The 23,382-nt window shown below is 36.6% G+C and overlaps 1 protein-coding gene across 1 annotated transcript in view; it reads left to right on the forward strand.

The window, feature by feature from the left end:
- Nucleotides 1-12,032, forward strand: part of LIN28B (lin-28 homolog B) — a 95,064-nt gene extending 83,032 nt beyond the window's left edge. Inside the window, exon 4 of the mRNA XM_073627005.1 lies at nucleotides 11,459-12,032. Within this exon, the coding sequence (XP_073483106.1) occupies nucleotides 11,459-11,828 (370 nt within the window). The 3' untranslated portion in view covers nucleotides 11,829-12,032. The remainder of the gene's footprint in view (nucleotides 1-11,458) is intronic.
- The last annotated feature ends 11,350 nt before the right edge of the window (nucleotides 12,033-23,382 follow it).

Below are 23,382 nucleotides of genomic sequence, written 5' to 3' on the forward strand. Positions count from 1 at the left end.
AGCCCCAGCAGATTCAGCTGCCATTCAAATGACGCTTTATAGTATTCTCTTTAGCTCTTCCCCCAGTTGCTACATAAAAGGTTATGTAGAGAGGGGAGAGGTAGAAAAGCTGGACAAGCACTGACAAATTATGCTCTTCCATAATAGGAGAAGGCTATGATGTGCAAGAACCAAAAAAAGGCTGTGCTTGGGAATTTACTCTTTCCGAAGTAGTCAAATTTGCTAGCAAATTAATACACATCTTAAATAAAAAATATTTATGGAAAGGGTCCTTCTCTACAGCATGCTAGCAGAGGACGCTTTTCTACTTTTTGATAGCCCCCACTTTCACTCTTAGTATTTATGCGCCCTATACAAATAGTGAGAGTGGATCTCCCCAGCAATGACACAGATGGCAATCTGAGAGAGAGTCTATCCCTTCTTTAACTAATGAGAAAAAATAGCTGGGGGGAAATTCTAAAGTGCATTTAAAACCAACTTTTTTTTTTTTAGCTTTTAATTAAAGCGGTTGTAAACTGCCGATGTTCAAAAAAAAAAACCTGCAAGGCAATGGCATAATGTGCTAGTATGCATCACATACTAGCACATTATGAAATACTCACCTTGGAAGGAAGCCCTGCAGCGCTGTAAAGTCACCACTGAGAGGGCTGACCTGTTCCCCCTGTCTGACTTCATGTTCCTGAGCTCCAGCAATGTTGTCGCTCCCTTGCATGTGTGTGGGAGCCGCCTTTTCCGGCACGGGCTCTGAAGGTCCTGCACTGTAAGCCGGACCTTCGGAGCATATGCGCCGATGTCATTGGCTGCATACACTCTGAATATTTCCTAAACTGTGCGAGTTTAGAAGATATTCACAGTAGATACAGGTAAGCCTTATTATAGTACCTTACACCTTATAAGTGGTAGTACAGAGTTTACTACCATTTTAAATAAGGGATAGTTAATATTCCTGTTTGTGTCTGGTTGGAGGAGATTTTTCTTTCACTTTTGTACTAGAGGCCCAAGAGGAAGTAAGAGGAAATATCTCTATTCGAAGATTTATCATTACCTTTTTTACGGTGATGTCTGTAAAAATTGGGATTTCTCAACACTTTCTGGGACGGTAGACCAGGACAACTATAGAGCTTGACTCTACCCAACTGGGACACAGACAGCAATAAAACTTGAATAAAGGTTCTAACCTTTTCTCACACTATTCAAAGCTGAAACATTCTAATCTACTCATTTCAAAGTATTTATTGAAATGGGAAACATCAATTCCCAAGCTAGCATTAAAGCATAGTATATTTAATCAGTAACACTAAAAATGTTTCATATTTGCATGCAACTTAAGGGGAAACATATAATTCCCCCTGCTATCACTGCCCGCCAACATACAGTATACACTGCTTGTTGCCACCCCGCTTCCCCAGTGTGAGCCTGCTGCCAAGTTGCTAGAATTTTACTAGATTTTACAAGATACATTATTTGGAATAGTATGTATGTATTCATAGAATTTGAAGTGCCCGAAGCCCTTTTGAGCTAGAATCACAAAGTAACAGCAGTGGCTAAACTTGAATTCTTCATGCTTTCCGCCTCTCTCTAGCTTCAGTTTGAGATGCCACTATGCATGACCTCATGCAGCCTTCCTAGATTCTTCCCTTTATAACTAGTTCCTTTCTGTCTTCTACCATGCTGGCTGTTGAAAAGTTGTTTTTCTAAAAAAAAAAAAAAAAAAGTTGTAAGAGGCCTGTTTCAGCCCTCTATTTTTTTTTTCAGAAATATCTAATTACATGTTTCATTTATTGTAAATTCTGTGCAAGCTATATAGCTTTTATTTATGTATCTATTTTTTTTAGGTTTGACATCAAAACCTTAAATCAGTTAAAGGCAATTGAATTTGTTTTTCTATGCGCAGAGCTAAAACTTTTGTAAGTGAGAAATATTGAAAATGAATATTTTTCATATTTACCTCCTTGAAGTTGACTGGTGGTATGCTCAAGGCAGTTTCTTACACATCTACTATCCTGGAAATGCCCTAGAATTTGATGTTTTTTTCAGTTTGTAAGGCTCCCACATCTACATGATCAGAGGGTCATGCTAGTTCAGACAGAGCCTTATGGATTTTTGAATGCGGACAGCTAATGTTAAAATGAATACAATTCTTTACTGAACAGAATCTGTAACACATGTACTCTGTATTAAATGTTTATTGACCATAACAACTACGGTTTCCATTTAAAGTGTATGTATAGACCATTTTTATTTAGCTTTGGAAAAAGTACAGAAAACAGCAAACTCCTATTGCTGTGATTCTTGTTTTGATTTTTTGTTTATTTGTTATAAGAACCTTGCAGTGGAGATTTTTCTTCACTTGCTGTCTTAGAGACACAACCGAAAGTGAGACAACCCCCACCAAGTGAGTGGAATTCCCATTTTAGGAAGTTGACAATGGAATATTTGTACCGATTGGAAGACTCCTCTCACCGATTGTCATGTCATTCTGTGTCTGTCTGACAGATAAACAGAGGCAAATCTTCTTGGTGGGGACACAAACAGTAAAACAGTGGTAGATGGTCTAACCACTTTTCACTTCAAGTTTAAAAAAAAAAAAAAAAGTGTTGCTTTTACATAATCTATATTTATGTGAGTGTGTATGCAGCCTAGAGCCAAAATACACCTAAATGTCAATGTCTATCCTTTCCACTACATCAATACTAGAATCATAGGGTTATCAGCCATAAAGCAAACATTTATCATACTGCAGAATACCAATTCTAAGATATGGTAGTTGTGTTTTGTTTTTATTTTTTTTCCTTCAGTTTCACCTGGTGATCCTGCTAGTAAGCTGGTTGTTTTTCAACAAAATAAGCTGTCCTGTAGATGTAGCAGTTAAGAGTGTGGTGCTATATATATACATATACATATACACACACACATACATTTATGTAAATGGTAAATTTAGTGTTGGGTGTGTGAAAACATCCCCCAGCTGTACTCCTCTGCTCAGCTTTGGATCCCCAGTGATTGATGTAAGCTTTAGCAAATCGGATTCCTTACAAATCATTTAATCAGTACATTATTCCTAGACTGGCAGTGAAGCGCCACCTCTTGGATATTTAATGGTAGTGCATGTTGTTAAGCTAGACAGTAGTTGGTGTGTGAGATACATATACTGTATGAAGGTGTGGCTTTGTTTGCAGACAAGAATTCACATGATGTAATCCTAAGGATTTATTTTCTTCACTTATATTCCTGGCAATTTTCAACCTGTCATCTTAAGGATTCTACCATTCATCATCAGTCTTCATTACAAAAGTTATAGGCTAGTTTCAAAGCTAGTGTGTAAAATTACCAAAAGATTATTCATCTTCCTTCGTTGTAAATTTTATAATGACACTGGGAAGGTTGTATATCTCAGGAATGTTAGTTCTTGGAGTTTTTTTTTTTTAGTATTTCCTCTTTTTTGATGTGCAGTTTTGGAGAAGTCATGTCATTGCTTGTTCTGTATATAAATTGATAGGGATTTGGATGCTTCTATGTAATGATCCTTTTTACATTACTGATGTAGTAATGAAGTGTCTGTTATTTATAGAGCACAAATATACTGTTAACTTTTCTTATATAGAAAGGCTATAAGTTGTTTTTGAGGAAGGCAAAATAAAAAGAAAAAATAATGTATTGTAACCTGCTTGGCTTTTGTGATATGCTGCACTTTGAACTCAGTAGTGTTTTTGGTAATAAACTCAGTAATATTCTGCCTACATGTATACACATGTATTTTATTTACACCTGGAAAAGTTTTTTTTTTTTTCATCTTATTTATTTATTCATTTATTTTTTCACTGCTTGTTGCAAGTTTTTCAAAGTGTGCATTAAAATCTTCAGCAAGGCATATAGAGCCTGTCTCCTTTACTGATGAGGCTTCAGCGAGCCCTTTCCTACTCGGCATTACTGTCCCTTGTCATCGACCTTTTTTCATTAAATTACATTTCTTTCAATCCATGGAAGCTCAGCATCACATGTGGACATTACCACAGCTTCCTGCATTCAGGAAGCTATTTTATCACTCCAGTGGTCCTTCCCATTAGCCATGCTCTGCCTGCATTGCATGGAGAAGCACTGAGATCCAGTGATGCCACTGGGTCTAAATTAAGGTATGTGATGAAAACCGGTTTTGTTTAAAAATGTAATTTGCATGTTGATGAGGAAGGACCAGGGAGGGCAAGAAATAGTCAGATTAAACTTCAGCTTTAAAAATATATAACAATGCGGTGCCTGGGTTTGGGCTTTTTCCTTCATATAGGATAGAACACCAAAGTTGCGCAAGCCTGAGTGTTTATTTTTTTTTTTGTTTTTTTTTTTTTACATTACATAGAAACATAGAGTAATGGCATAATAAAAGAAGAAGTGGTCCATCAAGTCTGCCTCATTTTTTCCTAGTAATTAAAAAAAATTTGATGTAAAGACTGACTTTTATTTCTTCTAGGTTCTCTGACAATGATTTTTGTACTGTAATTTTAACAGAAAAAATAGGAAAAGAATAGACTAGGTTAAACTGATATTTAAAGAAAATTCTAGCCTTCGTGCTTAGGACAAGGAAAATCCATATTATTGATGCACTGCACGGTTTGAAAACCATTGGTGGCATCCATAGCCCCCTTTTTCTTTTTTTAACACAATATGGGCCTTATACTTGAAAATGTTTTGCTGTATCCCACATTGCCCAAGGTGTTGATGCCTGATTAAAGATCTATTTTGCCCTACCTATCCTTGTGCCTGTTTATTTTACTAACCCGCTTTAGAAAAGAAAGCAAATGGCTCTTCCAGGCAACAAGCACCCTTGCGTTGTATAATATAAAAATACTCAGGTGATGATAGGTCTTTTTACATTCTGACTAGGGAGATATGAATGTCCCTTACCTTTTTAGTCTTCTTGTCAGCAATTACACTTTTGTAGACACATTGCAGCCCCTGGAGAGCATTTGGTGACATAAAGGCAACAGAGGTGCGAAAAAACTTTTCAGAGTTTTGAATGGCATGCTTTTGGAGGGGCTCCTATACATTTCCTATTGACTTTTAGCATTTAACAGCCATTCACTATCAGATTAAATCAAAAGTTAAAAGTATGTATAGAAAATCACTGCAAAAGCTATGTAGATAAGATAGTGAGTCAAGAAAAAAACTGGTTGTATACAGAACTTTGTTTTGTCTTTTGAAGGAGCATTTATAGACTGGATCAGAAACTAGAACCTGTTATTCCAGAGCTACACGTTTCTATTTGTTTTATTTAAATATTTATTGAACCTTTCAAAAATCAGCCGGTGTGGTGTATCTAATAAAGTGTATCCAAAGCCTTTTCTCTGTTAGCTATAGTGGGAAAGGGTTAAAATATATCAGAATGTAGTGTGTCCCTGCATTTTCAACTTTTCTATTTGTGCTGGTGACCACTGCAAATAGACCAGGCAGCATTTTTCAGTTCTCTCCCTTCACAGAACAGGATGTAAGGGAAATCTTCCAAGAAGGCTTTGGTGACAGCTATGTGATGTCACTCTACTTATTGAGTGTCCTCGGCTTTTTTTTTTTTTTTTTTTTTTTTTAAGTTGCCTGGTGGTAGCGTTAAAAGAAAAAAAAAAACCTTGACTGTGTGATAAAACAGGAGTAGCTCTGGGGGATTAAGGCCTCATGTACACTACTGCTGGTAAACGGACGTTTAGGAGCAGTTGGGCATTTTTTTCAACTGCTCCTGAACTCTCCTCTGTTATCTTACCAGTACATGTGCACAGGATCGTTTAAAGTCGGTTCTAGGTAGTTGAGTTTAGAGGCTTTTTTTGGAACCCAAAAAAATGCGTTCAGAAGCTGTGTTTAGAGGCATTTCAAGCGCCGAACGTGGCTAAATGCGGCTACCCCTGTTTAGGCGCGTTTTGGTCTAGAAGCGTTTTTAAAGGGAAACATTTTATTTATTACTTTTGAGCCTGGAAAATGCTAAAAACACACCAAAAAAGTTATCACTGCCTGCATGCTTGATATACCATGTGATATTCCCCTCATCAGCCAATTATGCTGTACAATACACGACTTGCATTACTTGATGCTGAAGTTGAGTCACCAACAGACCTTCCTCTGGTGGTACGCTTTTCCTCATGTTGGTGTCCATGCACACTAGATGGGTCTAACCTTTTCCAAGAGAACGTCAAAGGTGGCAATTGACATGCGTGTAAAATTAAACATTTCTCTGGGTAATTACGCAGCTGAACATACATATTAGAAAAGTATCCCGTGGACATGCGTTGAGCCATCAATGGATGTGTCCAGTAGTGACGAACTCTGGTCATGTCATGCAATTTTCTACGTCTTTGGAGCCTCAGCAAAAGCAACATCAGGAGCATTTCCTCACACATGCTCATCATGGGATCCATATTAGCAAACCAACCAAAAAATATCAGCTAGCTACAAGCACACAGCTTTCTCAGCTGCTACTCACACCGTTCTCTCACAGAATGGCTGAAATAGTTAATACTTGTCTCCTGAGGTTATCTTTAGTAAAAGCTTCTGAGTGCAAACTCAGCTAAACGCAGCTTGTAAACAATGCTAAACACACGTTTTTAAACATGGATTACTGGCTGTGCTGTTCCAGGTTGAAAAACGTCCCGTGTACATGAAGCCTAAGGTTTAGAGTTCATAAACTAATCTCAAGTTGCTCAGTTTTAATTGAGGGTTCAATAATCAAATTGAGTCTGGGGATGCATCAAATAGATACATTTTCCTGGTGCATGTCTTTTTAAATTGCAGGGAAAGATTAGTCAATGACTGTTTTACAAGTATCAAATTTTTCACAAGCCGCTCCTGGCAAGATCAGGCTCCACACTCACATCTCAAGTGCTGGCTCAACTCATTCCCATCAACTGAGAAAGAAGAGATGTGCCTAGCACAAAACATGTCAGATTAGAACTTGTTCCTGCTGGCTATTTAAAAAAAAGAAGAATATTATTTTGCATCTGGATGAATGGCATTCCTGTTGCTGGTACAATTGATAAACCGAGGTTCTTTTGCAATTTCCTTCCGTTTCAAAATGCAGATAAAGAGCCTGTATTTTTTTTTTTTTTCACTGACAGTTGAAAAGTTGTACATTAAACAGGAAATGGGCAAGAGTCATTTATTTGAATCCTATTTAAGTAAGTAATATATGTCCATAAATATTCATAATGTATTATTTAAGTGAACTGTTGGTCAGAGCGTCTGTATACCTTTGGTATGTTAGGTTTGGACTTTTCAGTAAAGTGCCTCTTATAACGCACCCCAGCTACCTTTTAACAAATTCAATAAATTGGTCAAGAGGATGAAAACTTTCATATTAAATTGACACTAAACAACTAAACAATATCCTTATTCTCCAAAAATAATCCATACACACCCACTACTCATTAGCCCTGTAATCTGTTTTTCTTAAATTGTTTCTTACTGTGTTTTTCTGCATTCTCTGTGAGCTCATAAATCTCTGCTTTCAACCCCCCCCCCCCCCCCCCCCCCTTTCCGTTGTGTTTGGAACAATTATTACAGGTTAGTTGTGGTCATGTGTGCTGCTCTATGTACATTACAAAACCCATATCCCATAGTCCATCTCAAGAGTGCGCAATAGAGGGTAACTGCGTTCTTAGATATAGTGGGACCATGGAAAATTTATGTAGTAACCCTCTAACAGGAAGTCAGATCACGGCAGATAAAAAATAAAAAATTGCAGGAGGCTGAGCATTAAAAATACATATTTGAATTCTTTTTTTTTTTTTTTTTTTTTTTTAACCAAAGTTCAGTGTCACTTTGTTTCAGCTTAAGTGGTGCAAAATGTATAGCGAAGGTACATATAGAATGTTTTGCAGAGTGGTCTGGTAGGCAAGTAGAGATGCACTGAAATTTCTGCAATTTCGGGTAAAAATGGTGTTATCGATAATGGCACAGATAACACACCGTGATTTTTGCCACAAATTCACTGTGATTTTACCGCAAATTTATGGCGATTTTGCTGCGATTTTACAGCAATTCTGGGCCGCTTTTACCATGCTGTGCTTATGGGGTTTTTCATAGGTCATGTGACTCAAAAACGGCATCAAAAACATAACACGAGTGCATTAATGATGCATTCTTGCTGCGTTTTCAATGCATTTGAACTTTTTTGGCGTTTTTTTAACTGGCCAAAAATGCAGCAAACAGGATTTTTAACACCACAATGGAATCACAACGGACCAGTGTGAGGATATACATAGAATTTAAAGGGATACATTTTTCTTGAGCTTTTCTTGCGCTAAAGGTGCCAATAATGGCCGGCGATCAATTCATATTCATTTAAATTGATGATATTAATTTAAATGCCGAATATAAAACAATTCTATATAAAATATAAATATTTTTTAAACACTGTCATTTTCAGTTTCGGTTTTCGGTCAAGTGCATCCTGCATTTTCGGTTTCGGTACCAAAATTTCCATTCGATACACCTCTGTTGACAAGAATGGTTGCCATTTTGCTTAAAACCCCAGTAAGAGAAGGAAAACATCTCAGAAATGGTGTGAGTTGTGCAGCTGGTAAGAATGATTGACACAAAGCAAAGAAATGCTAAAAGGGATGGACTAAATCCTCCCCCACACCCTTGGCTGCCACTCATAAACAGGAGCAGATAGCATCTAAGGCATTGCCTCAGCAGGGAAGCAAATGTGATGGGGGTTAGGAATCCGGAAGATTACATTGTGTAGCAATTAGATTTTTTTTCTCTGTGCTCTAAACAGTGCCTACAATGAAACCTAGAAGCAATACCCTAAACATCCCTGAGCCCAAATACAATTGTGGTGATAAATCTGCCAAAAGGTATGTTCTTGATTGAAGTGGTGAGCTTGGCTGCACGTTCTTTTGACCATTTGGTGACTGAAATGGTTCACCGAATCGGATAACACAGTGCATACCATGGTGACTGATTAAATTGATTTGCCAATAATTACAGGCAGCACCATTGCAGAGTTTATTTAACTCTTTTTAGTCTTGGAGATGTAGATTTCAGGTTGTTGAAATCCAGTGTAGGTGTTTTTTTTTTATTTTTTATAGGTCTTAATTTGTGTTCTCTTATAGAAAATATAGTAAACAATTTTTATATTTTTATAATTCTTCAGGAAATGGTATTGGTAAGAAAAACATGTCTATTTCTCCCCATACATATATTCTCTCTCAACATCCTCTACATAATTTAGAAATTAATATAATTGTATAAAAAAGTTAACTAGATCAACATCAAAATTTTATAACCAGTCTGATCAATTTAATAGCACTGTTTTTACTAAAGAATTGGCTGTATACATTACAAAGAATATTTCTGTAGACAAACCATTTAACTGCATATTTTCACTTTGTTCAACATGAGTATTACGAGTGGGAGATTGTGTGTGTGTGTGTGTGTGTGTGTGTGTGTGTATATATATATATATAATTTTTTTTTTCTGTAATTACATGATCGGTTCAGTATTAAAAAAAAAAGTGTCCCAAGATGCAAAAAAGTGTCCCAAGTGTCCTGAGCTGAACATTTCATTGCAGAAAAGCTAATTCCAGAGTGTTATGTTTTTTTTGTGTATTAAGCCCCGTACACACAATCAGAAAATCGTACGAAAAATACAAATTTCAGAGCAATCGTACGATAATCTGATCGTTAGTACAGAGCTTTCGAGAGCCGATCAAGACAGTTCATCCGATAATATTTGATCAGACATGCACGGACATTTTTTTCATACAATACCAGATTGTTCTTTTTTCCTTTAATCAGTACAGTTGTCATTCGAAAATGCAATACAAATACACTACAACACATTACATCACTTCCAAATTTTTATTCTGTCGTATGAGAATTTTCGTGACTTTAGTAAACTCTTTAGGTTACATCTGAGATTAGCATGCAAAATAATGGACCATCATTCGTCTGATAATCTCATCGTGTGTACCAGGCAGCTTTCTGGGAGACAGTTAGCCAATTAAATTGGTAAAAGCATCCTTCCTGTAGAAAACACTGCTGCTGTGATGGCAAAGAGAATTCTTATATTTTTTGGCATCTATTGAAAGCTTGAAACGGGGAAGCTTATTTTAGGTAAAATTTTCTTAGCAGAATGACTTATGTAGGAAATATTTTATTAGGGTTTGCCTGTTTTCTTTAAATAATATATATATATATATATTTTAAAGCAAATCTAGTGTGTGTGTGTGTGTGTGTGTGTGTGTGTATATAATATAATATATATATATATATATATATATATATATATATATATATATATATATATATATATATATATATATATATATATATATATATATATATATATATATATATATATATATATTTAAACTGGAAAGTGCATGTTGAAATAATGTAATTTACAGCCATTTAAAATGGTCTCAAGAAATATTAATATCCCTTAAATGAGATGTGCAACAAATTGACAGAATTCTATGTGTTTTTTGTTTTTTTCTGGAATTTTGCCAGAAATGATAAGGTAATTATATAGCCTAATAGTAATGTCATGATGATTTCACAAAAAAATACACCAGGAAATTTTACGAGCACATATTACACAGTGTAAAATACAGTATAAAAAAAGCTTTAAAATTTTCACCAGAGTGGTAGGCTGCTAATACGAGCACATCATATATACAGTTAGCGTATGCCCGATGTAAAAGAAGAATATGCTTGGGGAAATTGTAAATAGTTTGTTGTATGGTTAGGCTGCCTAGAGAATTAAATGTAAATGCCGTCCCCTTATGGTGATTTTTGGGATAATGTAGATGGAAAACGCAGCATTTGCATTTAGCATGGATGAATTGTCATTTACTGCCATTACCAAGAAAAGCATTTTGATTTTTGCATCTTCTGAGAGGTATTTTACCTATTGCTGGGGCTTTGCATTTATTCTAAATCCCTATTTTTTATTTTTAACATTTTAGAGGATTTTTCTCTTTAGTATATTACAACCTATTTGCAAAAGAAGTTTGAAATGTATTCTATTTGTGGTGTTCTTTTCTAAAGTCTCAGCATGCAGTGGACAGAATTGTCAAGATGTTGCCCACTATTTCCTAATGTAACACTGTACATATCCATTGACAAATTGGATCAGTGCAGTGAACATTGACTGTGTGTGCCATTAGATGACTTTACAATCCTTGTTAAATGATACCTCCCCAACACAGACCATTATTTTTCAAATATGTGCCTTTACATACAATTTTTAGTGATATAGAGTAGGCTCCATTATCTTTGATTACTATAATCACTTGTATGTGGATTCAGTGTAACAACTGTATATTTTAGGTTGGCTTGCGTGATTAATTTTGCTCATGCAAAACCAAGTTGTTTTTTTATTTTTTTTTTTATTTTTTTGTTTCAAAAGAAATGAACAAGAAATGCAAGGGTTTTTTGTTTTGTTTTTCTAAAGTGTCTTTTTTTGTTTTTCTAGATGCTACAACTGTGGTGGCCTTGATCATCATGCTAAAGAGTGCAATCTACCTCCACAGCCAAAAAAGTGCCATTACTGTCAAAGCATAATGCACATGGTAGCTAACTGCCCTCACAAGATGGTTCCACAGCATCCAGCAGCCTCTCAGGGAAGATATGAAGCAGAACTGCAGCCTTCCACTTCTGCTTTTCAGAGAGAAGGAGGAGGTGCTTTTGGCTATTCATCTCCATCATATTCTCAGGAGGGAAGATCGGAGCTCTCAGAACATTCAAGCAGGTCACCGCAAGAAGCTTCCTTAAGTAAGATGTCTACATCGCCTGAAGAACAAAGCAGGAAGGGGCCTTCTGTTCAAAAAAGGAAAAAAACTTAGCATTGTCTTGGTGTCTCCCTTAAAACTGACCTTCTCTTGGAAGTTCTACCTCATGCAAGTACAGGGGAAATCATTTCATTTTTCGCAACATATCTGGAATTTTAACTACTGTTTAGGAACTGTGAATTAAATCTACAAAAGACAAATCACTTCAAGCAAACTGAACATGCAGGGTGTTATTCTTTTACCTCATTTGTGTGTGTGTCTGTGAGATTTTTTTTTTAATGTATACTCCTTATATCTTTTCATAAAATGAGTATATATATATATATATGTATGCGTGTGTATAGTCACAACAAACTGCATTCCTAGCATTCATCAAAGAATGAAGCAATACTCATTATTATTTCCAAACACTCCTGCTATTTATTTTGTTTTCTCCCACCGTTAAATTAGTATTGTACTTTCCATTTGTTTTTACTATTTAGGCTCAGTGACCTCTCACCTGTATTAACATATCCCAGTTGTTGCTTTTCATTTTTTTAATTGTTTTTTAATCCATTGTCAAGGCCGATTTTCCTTCATTGCTTTAGGTATTTTTAAATAACACTGTGTTCAGGTGGGAGAATTTCTGAATATACAGCGAATAATCATGAAATTTAGGATAAATGCATTGTTTAATATACTAAGTGATACTGTATGGGGTAAAGAATGCAGTAGTAAAATGCATTAACAAAGCCCCCATCTTCGTTAATAGGGTTCAGACTGCAGTAGCACACAGATTCAGGTTTACTTTATGTTATTTACACACTTTTAACATGTTGAATTTAAAACATGCCAGAATATGGCAGCTGATCTGCTTTTTAATTCATCAGGTTTGGGTCATCTGCCTCGTTAAAAAATGTAGTCTCATTTAACATGAACCTGGCAAATAAGAAATAAGCCTAATGCCTTTAAGAGCAGGTGTCATGAAAAATACTTTTGGGTGTCTGGTGGGCCAGGAACCGAGGCACATTCTCTATTGATGTGACCTCCAAGTTGTGCACTGGCCTACTGCATCCCACAATACAAAAATTATACACCTGAAGACAATAGGAGAGTGTACATTGCACCATTAAATCTAATTTTTCTTTTAGCTAAGTTGTGGGAAAAGGCAACACTTAAATTATTTAGAAACCTCTGTGCTGATGTTGACATTATTATTTTTTTCTTATAAATTCAAAATAATTTCATATATGATTTTAAACAAGATCTAGGAGCACATATGTAAAGGTCACGGTAACTGCCTATCACTGATCTGTGTGCTACTGTGTGCTACTGTGAGTATGTGTTATAAATCGAACATTATTACTGTCATGCAATGCAAGGTATCTGATAAACCACCTAACTTATTTTCTCTTGCACAAGAAAACCGGGGCCAAACAATTGTCTTTTTGGATTTCTACAAATTTGAGCTCCTTGAGTTGAAAGGGTTGATCCTAAGCTGACAAAGCCAGGTGTCGATCTGGAAAGAGACACATTGGGGTTGATATACTAAAGGCAAATCCACTTTGCACTACAAGTGCCCTGCAAGGGCACTTGGAAGTGCAGTCACTTTAGATATGAGGGGAAGATCTGAAATGAGGGGGAAGCTCTACTGATTTTATCATCCAATCATGTACAAGCAAAAATGCTGTTTATTTTCCTTGCATGTTCCCCTCAGATCTACAGAGACTGCACTTCTAGTGCAAAGTGGATTTGTCTTTAGTAAATAAATCCCACTGTAAACTTTTCAGACAATTCTGCTTAAACACATTTAAGAATGTGTCACAGCAAACACATTTTTACTCTTATTCTTTATTTCACATCAGATATCGTTGGCTTTGTTGCTTTTCCAAAACTGCAAGAGATTTTTAGATCTTGTGGAAGATAATTCCAAAACATGGAATTTGAAATGTGGTATTTTTACTTTTATGTGTCGACTAATTGTATGGATTGTTTGGATCTTCACTTGTACTCCCCCCATCCCCACATGATACACATCATTTCTATGGTGAGGAATATCTTTTTTTGGATGTGTATACTGCTGCTGATGATTTGATTGTGTCTGGCAAATGGTAGAACCAACCATCAAATATTGGCTTATTTGCAATGTTGATCATCTTGAAGTCTCTTGGCTCATATGGAAGGTACCATGGCAAAATGTTTTGCCTTGCTCTGAAATGAAAACCATTTCAAAGTACTAAACTCCTTTTAGGTGAGCTGAACAAGTTGAATTTGCAGTATTAACACAGAATTGCTGCTGCTCCTAATTATTTAATCCACCAGGCACATATCGAGTCATTACACTTGAATTCCATGACTGTGTTTTCTCAATGGTTATGCTGATTTTTATCAGCATGGTCTAATGCAAAGTTTAACTTTTGACGATATTGAATGTGATGAAATAATGGAGTACTTCCTTGCCTTAAGTAAGGAAAAAATGTTGTCTTATTTAAGTTATGTAGACGAATCAAAGGGGCGTTGCCTAACCTAAGGCAGGTGCTGTTAAATGCACTCAGAAATGTCCTGATGCTCTGGCTCTGTGGGTTATGCAGCAACTGTATGAATTGAATAAGAAATCATGTGATGTCACTGAACATTTGAAACCAAAGTCTCCTCACCTTCTGCCAATAGGAGGATTGTGGAATTTGAAAAATGGGCATTCCCTGTTTACATAGTGTTTTGAACTGAGATTTACTGGACAGGAAGGGGTTGGGTTGCTACTGATCCTCTTTGCCATCTACATATGTACATCATCTCAGTCTGAACTACAGTGAGCACATACCAAGCCTAGGTTAAAACTAGGTTTTATTTTTGTATGAAAATTTTATCACTAATTTCAGAACATACTCAGGATTAAGAACTTAGCTCAGGGAATATACCATGTAATGTTTGTTTCCCATTACTGAATCGTCTACAGACCTGCTATATCAGAGCAAACCAAATAGATGTAGACATTTATATCTAATATATTAAGTGTTATGTACTGGTGTTAGTAACTACCTCTCACATTTCATATCAACCCACGATTCTGATAATCACGTATTTGTATATGTATTTTTATTTCATGTGTTAACTGTAAAAGGTTATTATTTACTGTATGTGAATATTTGTGATGTTACTTCTTTTTGGTTGTTTTCACAATGCTTACATACATTATATTTTTGTTTTTTTTTGTTTTTAATTCTGTTTACAGCAAAAGGCTACCTCATATAACCACATAGCATATTCTATGCTGCTCCAGTCGTATTGGTAATTGTCATATAAAATGGTACATTTTATTTTTTTTATAAATCATTGATTCATTGTAATGAATGCAATTACAGTGAGCTACATAGATAACTGTAAGATAAGTCACCAGTGGTCAGACATTTTTTTTAAAGGATTCCTAATTTGTAAAAAAAATAAAAAAAAGAAATAAAAAAGGACCTTTTGGATTCCTTGGCATTAATTTGGGATGGAAGGAACTTTATTAGAATAATAAGGTAGAATGCATTTACAATGCCTTTTTATCACCTTCCTTGTATTTCCTGGAATCACTACTATACTGGAATTATTACTAGAGTACACACATACATTAAAGGTGCTGTGCGAGGTATACATTAAATATGCCCCAAACCTGTCAAACTTAATTCAGCAACTGATCCTGGATATGCAGCACCTGGTACAGTGAAAATCACATCTGTTGCCCTGTTCCTGGGGGGGGGGGGGGGGGTTCATAATGAAGGCTATCATTAAGCTAAATATCTGTCTGTTGCAAGTTTCCATTGTCTAAGGCCTGAGCCACACAGGCATTTTTTAGTAACCCAGTCTACTGTGATTAGTTGCACATCTAGTGACCAATCGATAACGGAACAAATGGTTCCCTGTTATGTGACTTACAAGCATGTATGTGGCAATTGCTAAGAGTAGCAATCAGTCACGATCAGAACAAATAAGTCTCCTATTATGTGAGTTTCAGGACTAGCATGTGGCAGTGGTTAATAGCACATGATCACCCAAGGTTGCAGTTAATTGCTACTGAATACCATTTCTGTAGCTTATACTTTAGGAGTCCTTTTTTCCTACCTGTTATAATAAATTGCTAGTCTTGGATGACTGAGCTACCAAAAATTGCCAATGTAGCTTAAGCTGGGCATACACTGTTAGATTTTCAATCGAATGTCTATATATAAATTGTTCTTCAGGGCATTCTTTCTTGCCATCATTGTGTCAATTGATTTAAAAGAGAAGTATGTTTTTTTTTTTTTAATGTTTTTTTTGTTTTTTTAAAAAACCTTAAAGTGGATGTAAACCCTTACATATACCCAGTGAAGTGAAAAGCTTCATATGATACACAGAGATGAAACAAATCTCCCTACATAAGTTTTATACACATGTATATCTTCTGTCTTCAGCTTTATATACTGTTTGGGAAGTGCACGTGCTGTTAGAATTTTCTCTTCCTCGTTCCCCTGTAGGTGTGGATACTTGCTATACACTGTGAGAAACTGTGGGACAGCTGATTGGAGGAAAGGCACACACCCCCTCCCCACACATGCAGAGTGTGCCTGTGACTAGTTTAGCTTTGTGCTAATCTATTTATATCAACTTCCCCCGACACACACTTCAGGCTCCCGTCTTGGAGAGCTTGTAAAAAGTTATCAGGCTGATAACAGAAGAACGGAGCAGGACAAAGTTGGGGGGCATAGGGCTTTGAAGAGAGATAACAAAACACTGTAGATATATGTGCCTAGCTCAAAATTTAGTGAATCGGGTTTACATCCACTTTAATTCTCTCACCTAGGTGGATGCAGCATCAATCCGATGCTACATCTGAGCCTGGCTGCTTCCAAGACTGAGAACTGAGCAATCAAAGACTGCAGACCGCTCAGTTCAGAGTCTTCACTAAGTATCATCCAGACCTGCTATTTGAATTGAATCCGAGACATATTAAACAGATATTATAATGTGTACAAATTTCCCAAACAAAAACCACACTTACAGTTAGACTTCCATTAATTCAAGAAATGTTTCCATCCTGTTTCTTCAAAGCTTCTCATCGCTACAGTCAAAAATGACTGTTGATTTGACCCTGCTAACCATTAGAGAATCAAACTAAGATTCTGAAAATCCAAAATTCTGCTAGTGTATGTCCAGTAGGGATGAGCTTGAGTGTGTTGGGATCCTATTCTAAACCCATGTGAGTGAGCCCACCAAGAATCTATGACTTTACTGGGACAATAATCTGTGGCTAAGATATTCCCCGTCCCACAGCCGTACGTACACATGCTTTTTGTATACATGTGCCAGTGGGGTGGGGAATGCCCTGGCCACAGATGATTGGCCCAGTACAGATGACTGCTTTCTGTGGGGTGCTCGCTGAAATGGGTTCAGACTGGGATCAAACACACCCAAGCTCATCCCTAATAGCCAGCTTTAGACCTGACAGGTGCATATTAATTTCAAGTCATTCACATTGTTGCTGAACAGTGGCTTCTTTATGATAATCATACAGCTCATGGTTTAAACAATGGCATCCTCCATCAGAAATCTATTTAGCTTGATGACCGGTTGTCTTTACTGCAGTCAATGCTAGGAGCTTCCAAAGGCAAATTTGTCAAGAGGCTCTGTTAGGGGCCACACCACACTATAGCAACTGAAATTAAATATAGTAAGGGTGTCTGCAAGTTTTATGCTAGTGATTAATGCATATTTTGCATCTAATTAAACAGATTGGCCAGTGTGGTTGCATTTTTATTTTGACATTATGTCATTAATAGTCTCCAGTTGTATTGTCATTGTACACATGTACTCTTAAACTTTCAGCCACGGCATTCTTAATTTTGCTTGTGGTTGGCAGAGGGAATTTCAGTGTGTTAATTTTGGAGTACTGTGATGCTCTTTGTATTTGTCAGTCTCTGCTGGTATGCTGTATTTGGACATTTATCACTACAATGTGACATTTGGTAAAATTTTGGTTTCCATTTCCATAATACTTTTGAGACTTTTACTCAAATTGTATAACTAATAACACCATTGTATTTTTTTATTTAGATAGTGTTCTATATTTTTATGCAGCAAATAGCATTCTTTTATTAAGATAAATAACGAATCTCAGTAAGTCTTAAAGGTAATTTAATTAATTTATCTCCTGTAAGAAATGTTTATCAAAGTTATATATGTCAAAGGAACCCTTTTATAAGATAGATCAGCGTTGGGGAAATCTCTACAGCTGGGTTCTGTATGTAGATCTTTCAATAATGAGGCTTGTAAACAGAAAAAAAATAGGACAAACTGACTTTTGGATATACCAAAAGCTGAACCTACATGTGTCATCTGCAGCTTAGTTTGCAGTAGCACAAAACCCGCTTGGCAACATTAAACCACATTAGCAAGAGGTTTCTCCATGTAGTCATTTGTTTAAATACACAAAGGCCATTAAACAGTGAGATATTAGTAATTCTTTTCATCAGCTTTTGTTTTTTGTTTTTTTTCTTTCATATTAGTGTATACTGCACTATGTATTAAGTAAAAAAAAAAAATGAGATCGCTCTGTTGGCTCACTAGACAGTTTTCTGACGTTTTTGTGCAATTTGCTGTTTTCTTAAAAAGAACCTGTCAGGATAGAAATATGGGCATTGCTAATGCAGGTGCAAGTTCAGAGGCTGGCATACAGCCAGTAAAGTGTCAGAACGCACATTTACCTGGTTAGTGATTAACCAGGTATTGAAGGATAAGGATAACAGCCTTGGAGCTTACATCTTCGTATATGTTAGCAATAACCACTACCATTTTTTTCTATTTTGTCAGGTTTTTTTTAATACCAAACTGCACCATTCAAAGGAACCAGCAATTGGAGTCCTTCGTGGACCCAGTTGCAGAGGCAATTGAATTGCAGACTACATAGACTCCTGAGGTTGCTGCCTGGGGCACTGCATAGAGAGTTTTTGCCTAGGCATTTACACAGAACTTTGGGAGATGTACCTCAAGTGGTAGATGACATTGTCTGTCATAGTGGTTATGAGCCCGCAGGAGGCTGGTCTTCAGTCAACAGAGTTGAGTTGTAACTTCTTTTCCTTCTTTATATATAGCATATTAGGCTCTAAGTATTAGAAAGCTATATTCTCATTAGAATCCATTCCTTAATCTTTGTATACAGCCAGTAGGATGTGTCTGCTACTGAGGCCAGTAATAGAAATATAGTCCCGTGTACCCAGCATGTTCCATGCTTTAATGTAATTGTAGTGACTATCTCTCCTGAATTTGGCCCTTTTTTAGCAGAAATGTTTTGGCGAGCCAAAGCATTCTGAAGCTAGCATTCATTGCTATTGAGCATTTTAAATAACAAAGTATACAAACCACAATAGAGACCAAAGTACACTGACTTATTTCTTCATTTTTATGTACCAAGTCTTTTATATAGTTTAACACTTCGTAGCTTAGAATACTTTATTTTCCATGGTTATTAAAATAAGTTTACAACATTATAAACCCACATTGTTTGAATTGTATGTACTCTTTAACAAAAAAATGGGGAAAAAAAATCAATTGAAGTTATGGGTCATTATACCTGTTTACTGTCTTCTCAGTGGACCGAAGCACTGAATGCCTTTCTGCATATCATGTATTTTTTATATTTTCATTTCATGCCTAGTATCTTTTTTATATCTGTCAATCATGGAAATTGTGAGGTTTTAAAGGAATTACTTGATTGAAAAAAAAAATAAAAACATATAATTTTGGCATTTAAAGACTTGTTTTTTTCTTTTGTTCTTCTTTTCTTCTTTTATTTATGTATTTATTTTTTAATACAAGACACTGATAAGCTGCTGGAGTTTGACTTGTTCGGCCATTGTTATCTTGGTTTCATATCCCTCTCCTCTCCTGAAATTCCCAATTAATCATTTTTAGAGAATTTAGCAAGAACACTTACAGTATGTCTTGGTTTGCTTCAGGGATCAATATTGCCAAAGCAGAAAACCATTTGACTGCTGTTTTCCAAAAGGGTCAAGTAACTCCCTGGTTATGGAAAGCCATCATTTTAAGATTGCAATTTTTGCCATGACTGCATAATACTTCTCAGTAAACTTGAAGAAGCATTATAGTAGTGAACTGTTTGCTGTGCAATTTTCTTCCAGAGGTTTTGTATGGTTATAGTTTGCATAGCCACCATATATCCACTCAAACCAACTATTTAGCCTGGTTTGCAATAAATCACAGATTTTCTTACTTTGGCCTTTTTATAGTATTTTTTATAGAATTTTCATGGGAAAAACTTTTTTTCTCTTTTTTTATTTTTTTGTAATTAGCATTTCAATGCTAGTATCTTTTGGGCTAGAATACAATTTCAAAAACTATCTTCAAGGTAACCACTTGCTGGCCGTCATATGATGTCCTGGGGTTTCAGTGGTGATATCTGAATGATCTTTGCAGCTACAGGCATCATTCAGATATCAATCTTTTCCGCCGGCAATTCCCTTCACCATAAGAACAATCATAGCGCTGTGCAGCCGCTTGATCGTTCTTACAGGCAGTGGGAGGGGATATCCCCCCTCCCGCTGCCCTCCGGTGCTTCTCCCGGGTCGCCCGTACGATTGGTGCACCAGGGAAGGAATCCACCACCGGCAGAAGTTGGCCTTAGATATTTCCGAGTGACAGATGGTCCCTGGAAATCTCTATGACCATCGGAGGTCCGGGTGTGATGTTATGACGTCGCGTCCAGGCCAGCGGAGGTAAACAAAGCCAGGGACTTGGCAGGAAAGGCTGGGATCGTGATTTTTTTTTTTTTTTATCTCAGCCTTTCCTGCCTAGGGGAGCGATGTGGGGTCTTATAGACCCCACATCTCTCCATAAAGAGGACCTGTAACGCACCATTCCTATAACAAGGGATGTTTATATTCCTTGCAATAGGAACAAAAGTGATCAATTTTTTTTTTTTTAAAGGGAAAGTGTAAAAATAAATGTAAATAAAAGAAAAAAATTAAAGCGCCACCATCCCCGCGAACTCGCACACAGAAGCGAACGCATACGTGGGGCACGCCCGCATATGTAAACAATGTTCAAACCACATGTGAGGTATCACCATGAACATTAGAGCGAGAGCAATAATTCTAGCACTAGACCTCTTCTGTAACTCTAAACAGGTAACCTGTAAAAAAGCTTCGCCTATGGAGATTTTTAAGTACTGAAGTTTGGCGCCATTCCACAATGGTACACAATTTTAAAACGTGACATGTCTATTTACTTAGCATATCATTATCTGTCACATTAAACAAAAAAATGGGCTAACTTTACTGTTTTGGGTTTTTTTTTTCATTGCTGAAAGTGTTTTTTTTCCCAAAAAAATGGAGTTTGAAAAATTGCTGTGCAAATACTGTGTGACAAAAAAGTTGCAATGACCGCCATTTTATTCCCCAGGATCTCTGCTAAAAAAATATTTATAATGTTTGGGGGTTCTGAGTAGTTTTCTAGCAAAAAAATTTGCCCAGTGGGCAAGTGGTTAAACATTCTATTACAAATAGACAAACTACCAAGGATGTGTAATAATGTGTTCACTATTGTAACAAATTCATAATGAACACAATGATAATCTTCAAAATATAATGACATAATGTTCTGTGGATTCCGAGATGGTTGCTATTGATTGCTATGGTTGCTATTGTACAATTTACAACTTTTTTTTGTTTTGTTAATATACAGTAGATAATAGAAAACCCCCTCATCCTAATGCAGGCATAGTTAGACTAAAAACATCCAGGTATAATTACACTAGAAAATATATAGGTATACAAAATGACGATTATGCACATACAATGGAGGCTAACCACTTAACAATAAATTATGTGCTAAAAAAAATATATACTCATATTCATTTTAAATGTAGTGTCCACAATTTTTGAAATTAAACAATTATGCAGCACACCACACAGTGTAGGTTTACAGCTGTAGGATATAGTAACCTCCTGCTTTTGTCACAGGAACCTTTGAAGATTGGAATGGGTCACAAGCTCATTTTGAAGGTGCCATACTACTCTGCAAATAGTAAAAATTATGTGAAGTAGAGTCTAGTTTAGAGTTTAGCAGAACCTCTCATAAGCGCAGCTTACTTCATACGGAACCCCCCTCCCCACACCTCATAGTACCTATTTTTGAACGAGGGATTAAGGTCTTTGCCTGATATCTACAGACTTTGTACTCAATGTTTTATTTTGTTTTTTGTAGGAAAGTTATTTGAGGGATTAATAAAGGATTGCATACAGAAATCTTTTCTGGAAAATATAAATGGGCAGAATAGAAAACCGAGTCCCCAGCACTCCAAAGATGCTTAAAATATTTATTATGTGACATAAGATCAACAGGGGGTCCATTATTGGTATAAGCTGCAGCATATCTCACATCTGGGTGGCATCCTTAAGGGCACAGCCATGAGGTTGGCACTATTAATTTGCATATACACAGTGATTTTTCCGAAACAGGTTTATTTGGTCAGGATATGCTTTTGTTTTCGTTATATGCTGTTTATTGTTTGCACTTGTTTATTAGTTGTCAGTTACCCTGAGGAAGGGGACCTTGCAAAACCCAGAGGCCTTTTGACTGTATGTGACCTCATGTGTACATAATACGTTTTTAAAGCGCATCTTTGGAGTACTGGTGACCCTCTATTATTTAACACTTGTTCTGCACAGTGACATCTGTTGCGGGCACTACAAGCATCCCCTTGGATTTTATCTGCTTGAGTGCTGTCAGGAATGTGCAGCTCTACACGAGATTTATTTTACATGGATATAGGAAACACAACTCTACTTACTACAACATTTACTCTAGAACATTCTTATTAGGCCTCTTTCACAAGTGTGTGCAACTGTACAGTATGCATTTATATGGGTTTGTATGTAATTTCTAAATGTATATGATTGCATGTAATGATTTTAAATGGTATAATTCACACTGGGTTTATATGTGGTTTAGGTGCATTCAGTTTAGCTGTATTGATAAAAAATAGAAATCTCTGTGTCTGAGAGCAAATTATATATTCTGAACAAACAAATTTAAGCACTTAAAATTTAAAGTACATTTAAACACAGGAGAACTTGATCTAGAAAGTTGAAAGTTTGTGCTTTTACACAAATAGGGTGTAAAAAGGTGTAGAATTTTCAGAAGTCAGTGAGTGTAGTGTTTTCCCAGGTCACCATCAAATTTGGTACCTCACTGCAATGGCCCTGCTTCCTTCCTTCTTTCACAGCAGTAGTCATTCCAAGGACAGTTCTTAGCACTTTTAGGCCCGTTTCACATGGGCGCCTCCGTGCAACAGATTTCCGCTTGCTCAGCGGGGGATCGCTCCGATGATCCTCACTGAGCAGGCGGATGACAAGTCCTGTCCGCTGACATAGTCCCGCTTTCCTCTATGGGGATATGGGATGGAAGCAGACCGCCTGTCCATTTTCAACCCATCCAATCTGATCCGCCAAACGGATGAAAAATAGGACCACCGTTTTTTGCCTGGATTTTGCAGGCAGGATTGGACATGTGCCTGCTGACATCCGCCTTTTCATAAGGGAGACTGCAGGGTCCGATCAGGTCTGCCTGAAAAACTGACAGGTGGACCTGATTG

Source organism: Aquarana catesbeiana, linkage group LG04, assembly GCF_042186555.1.
Source record: "Aquarana catesbeiana isolate 2022-GZ linkage group LG04, ASM4218655v1, whole genome shotgun sequence".
NCBI lineage: Eukaryota > Metazoa > Chordata > Amphibia > Anura > Ranidae > Aquarana > Aquarana catesbeiana.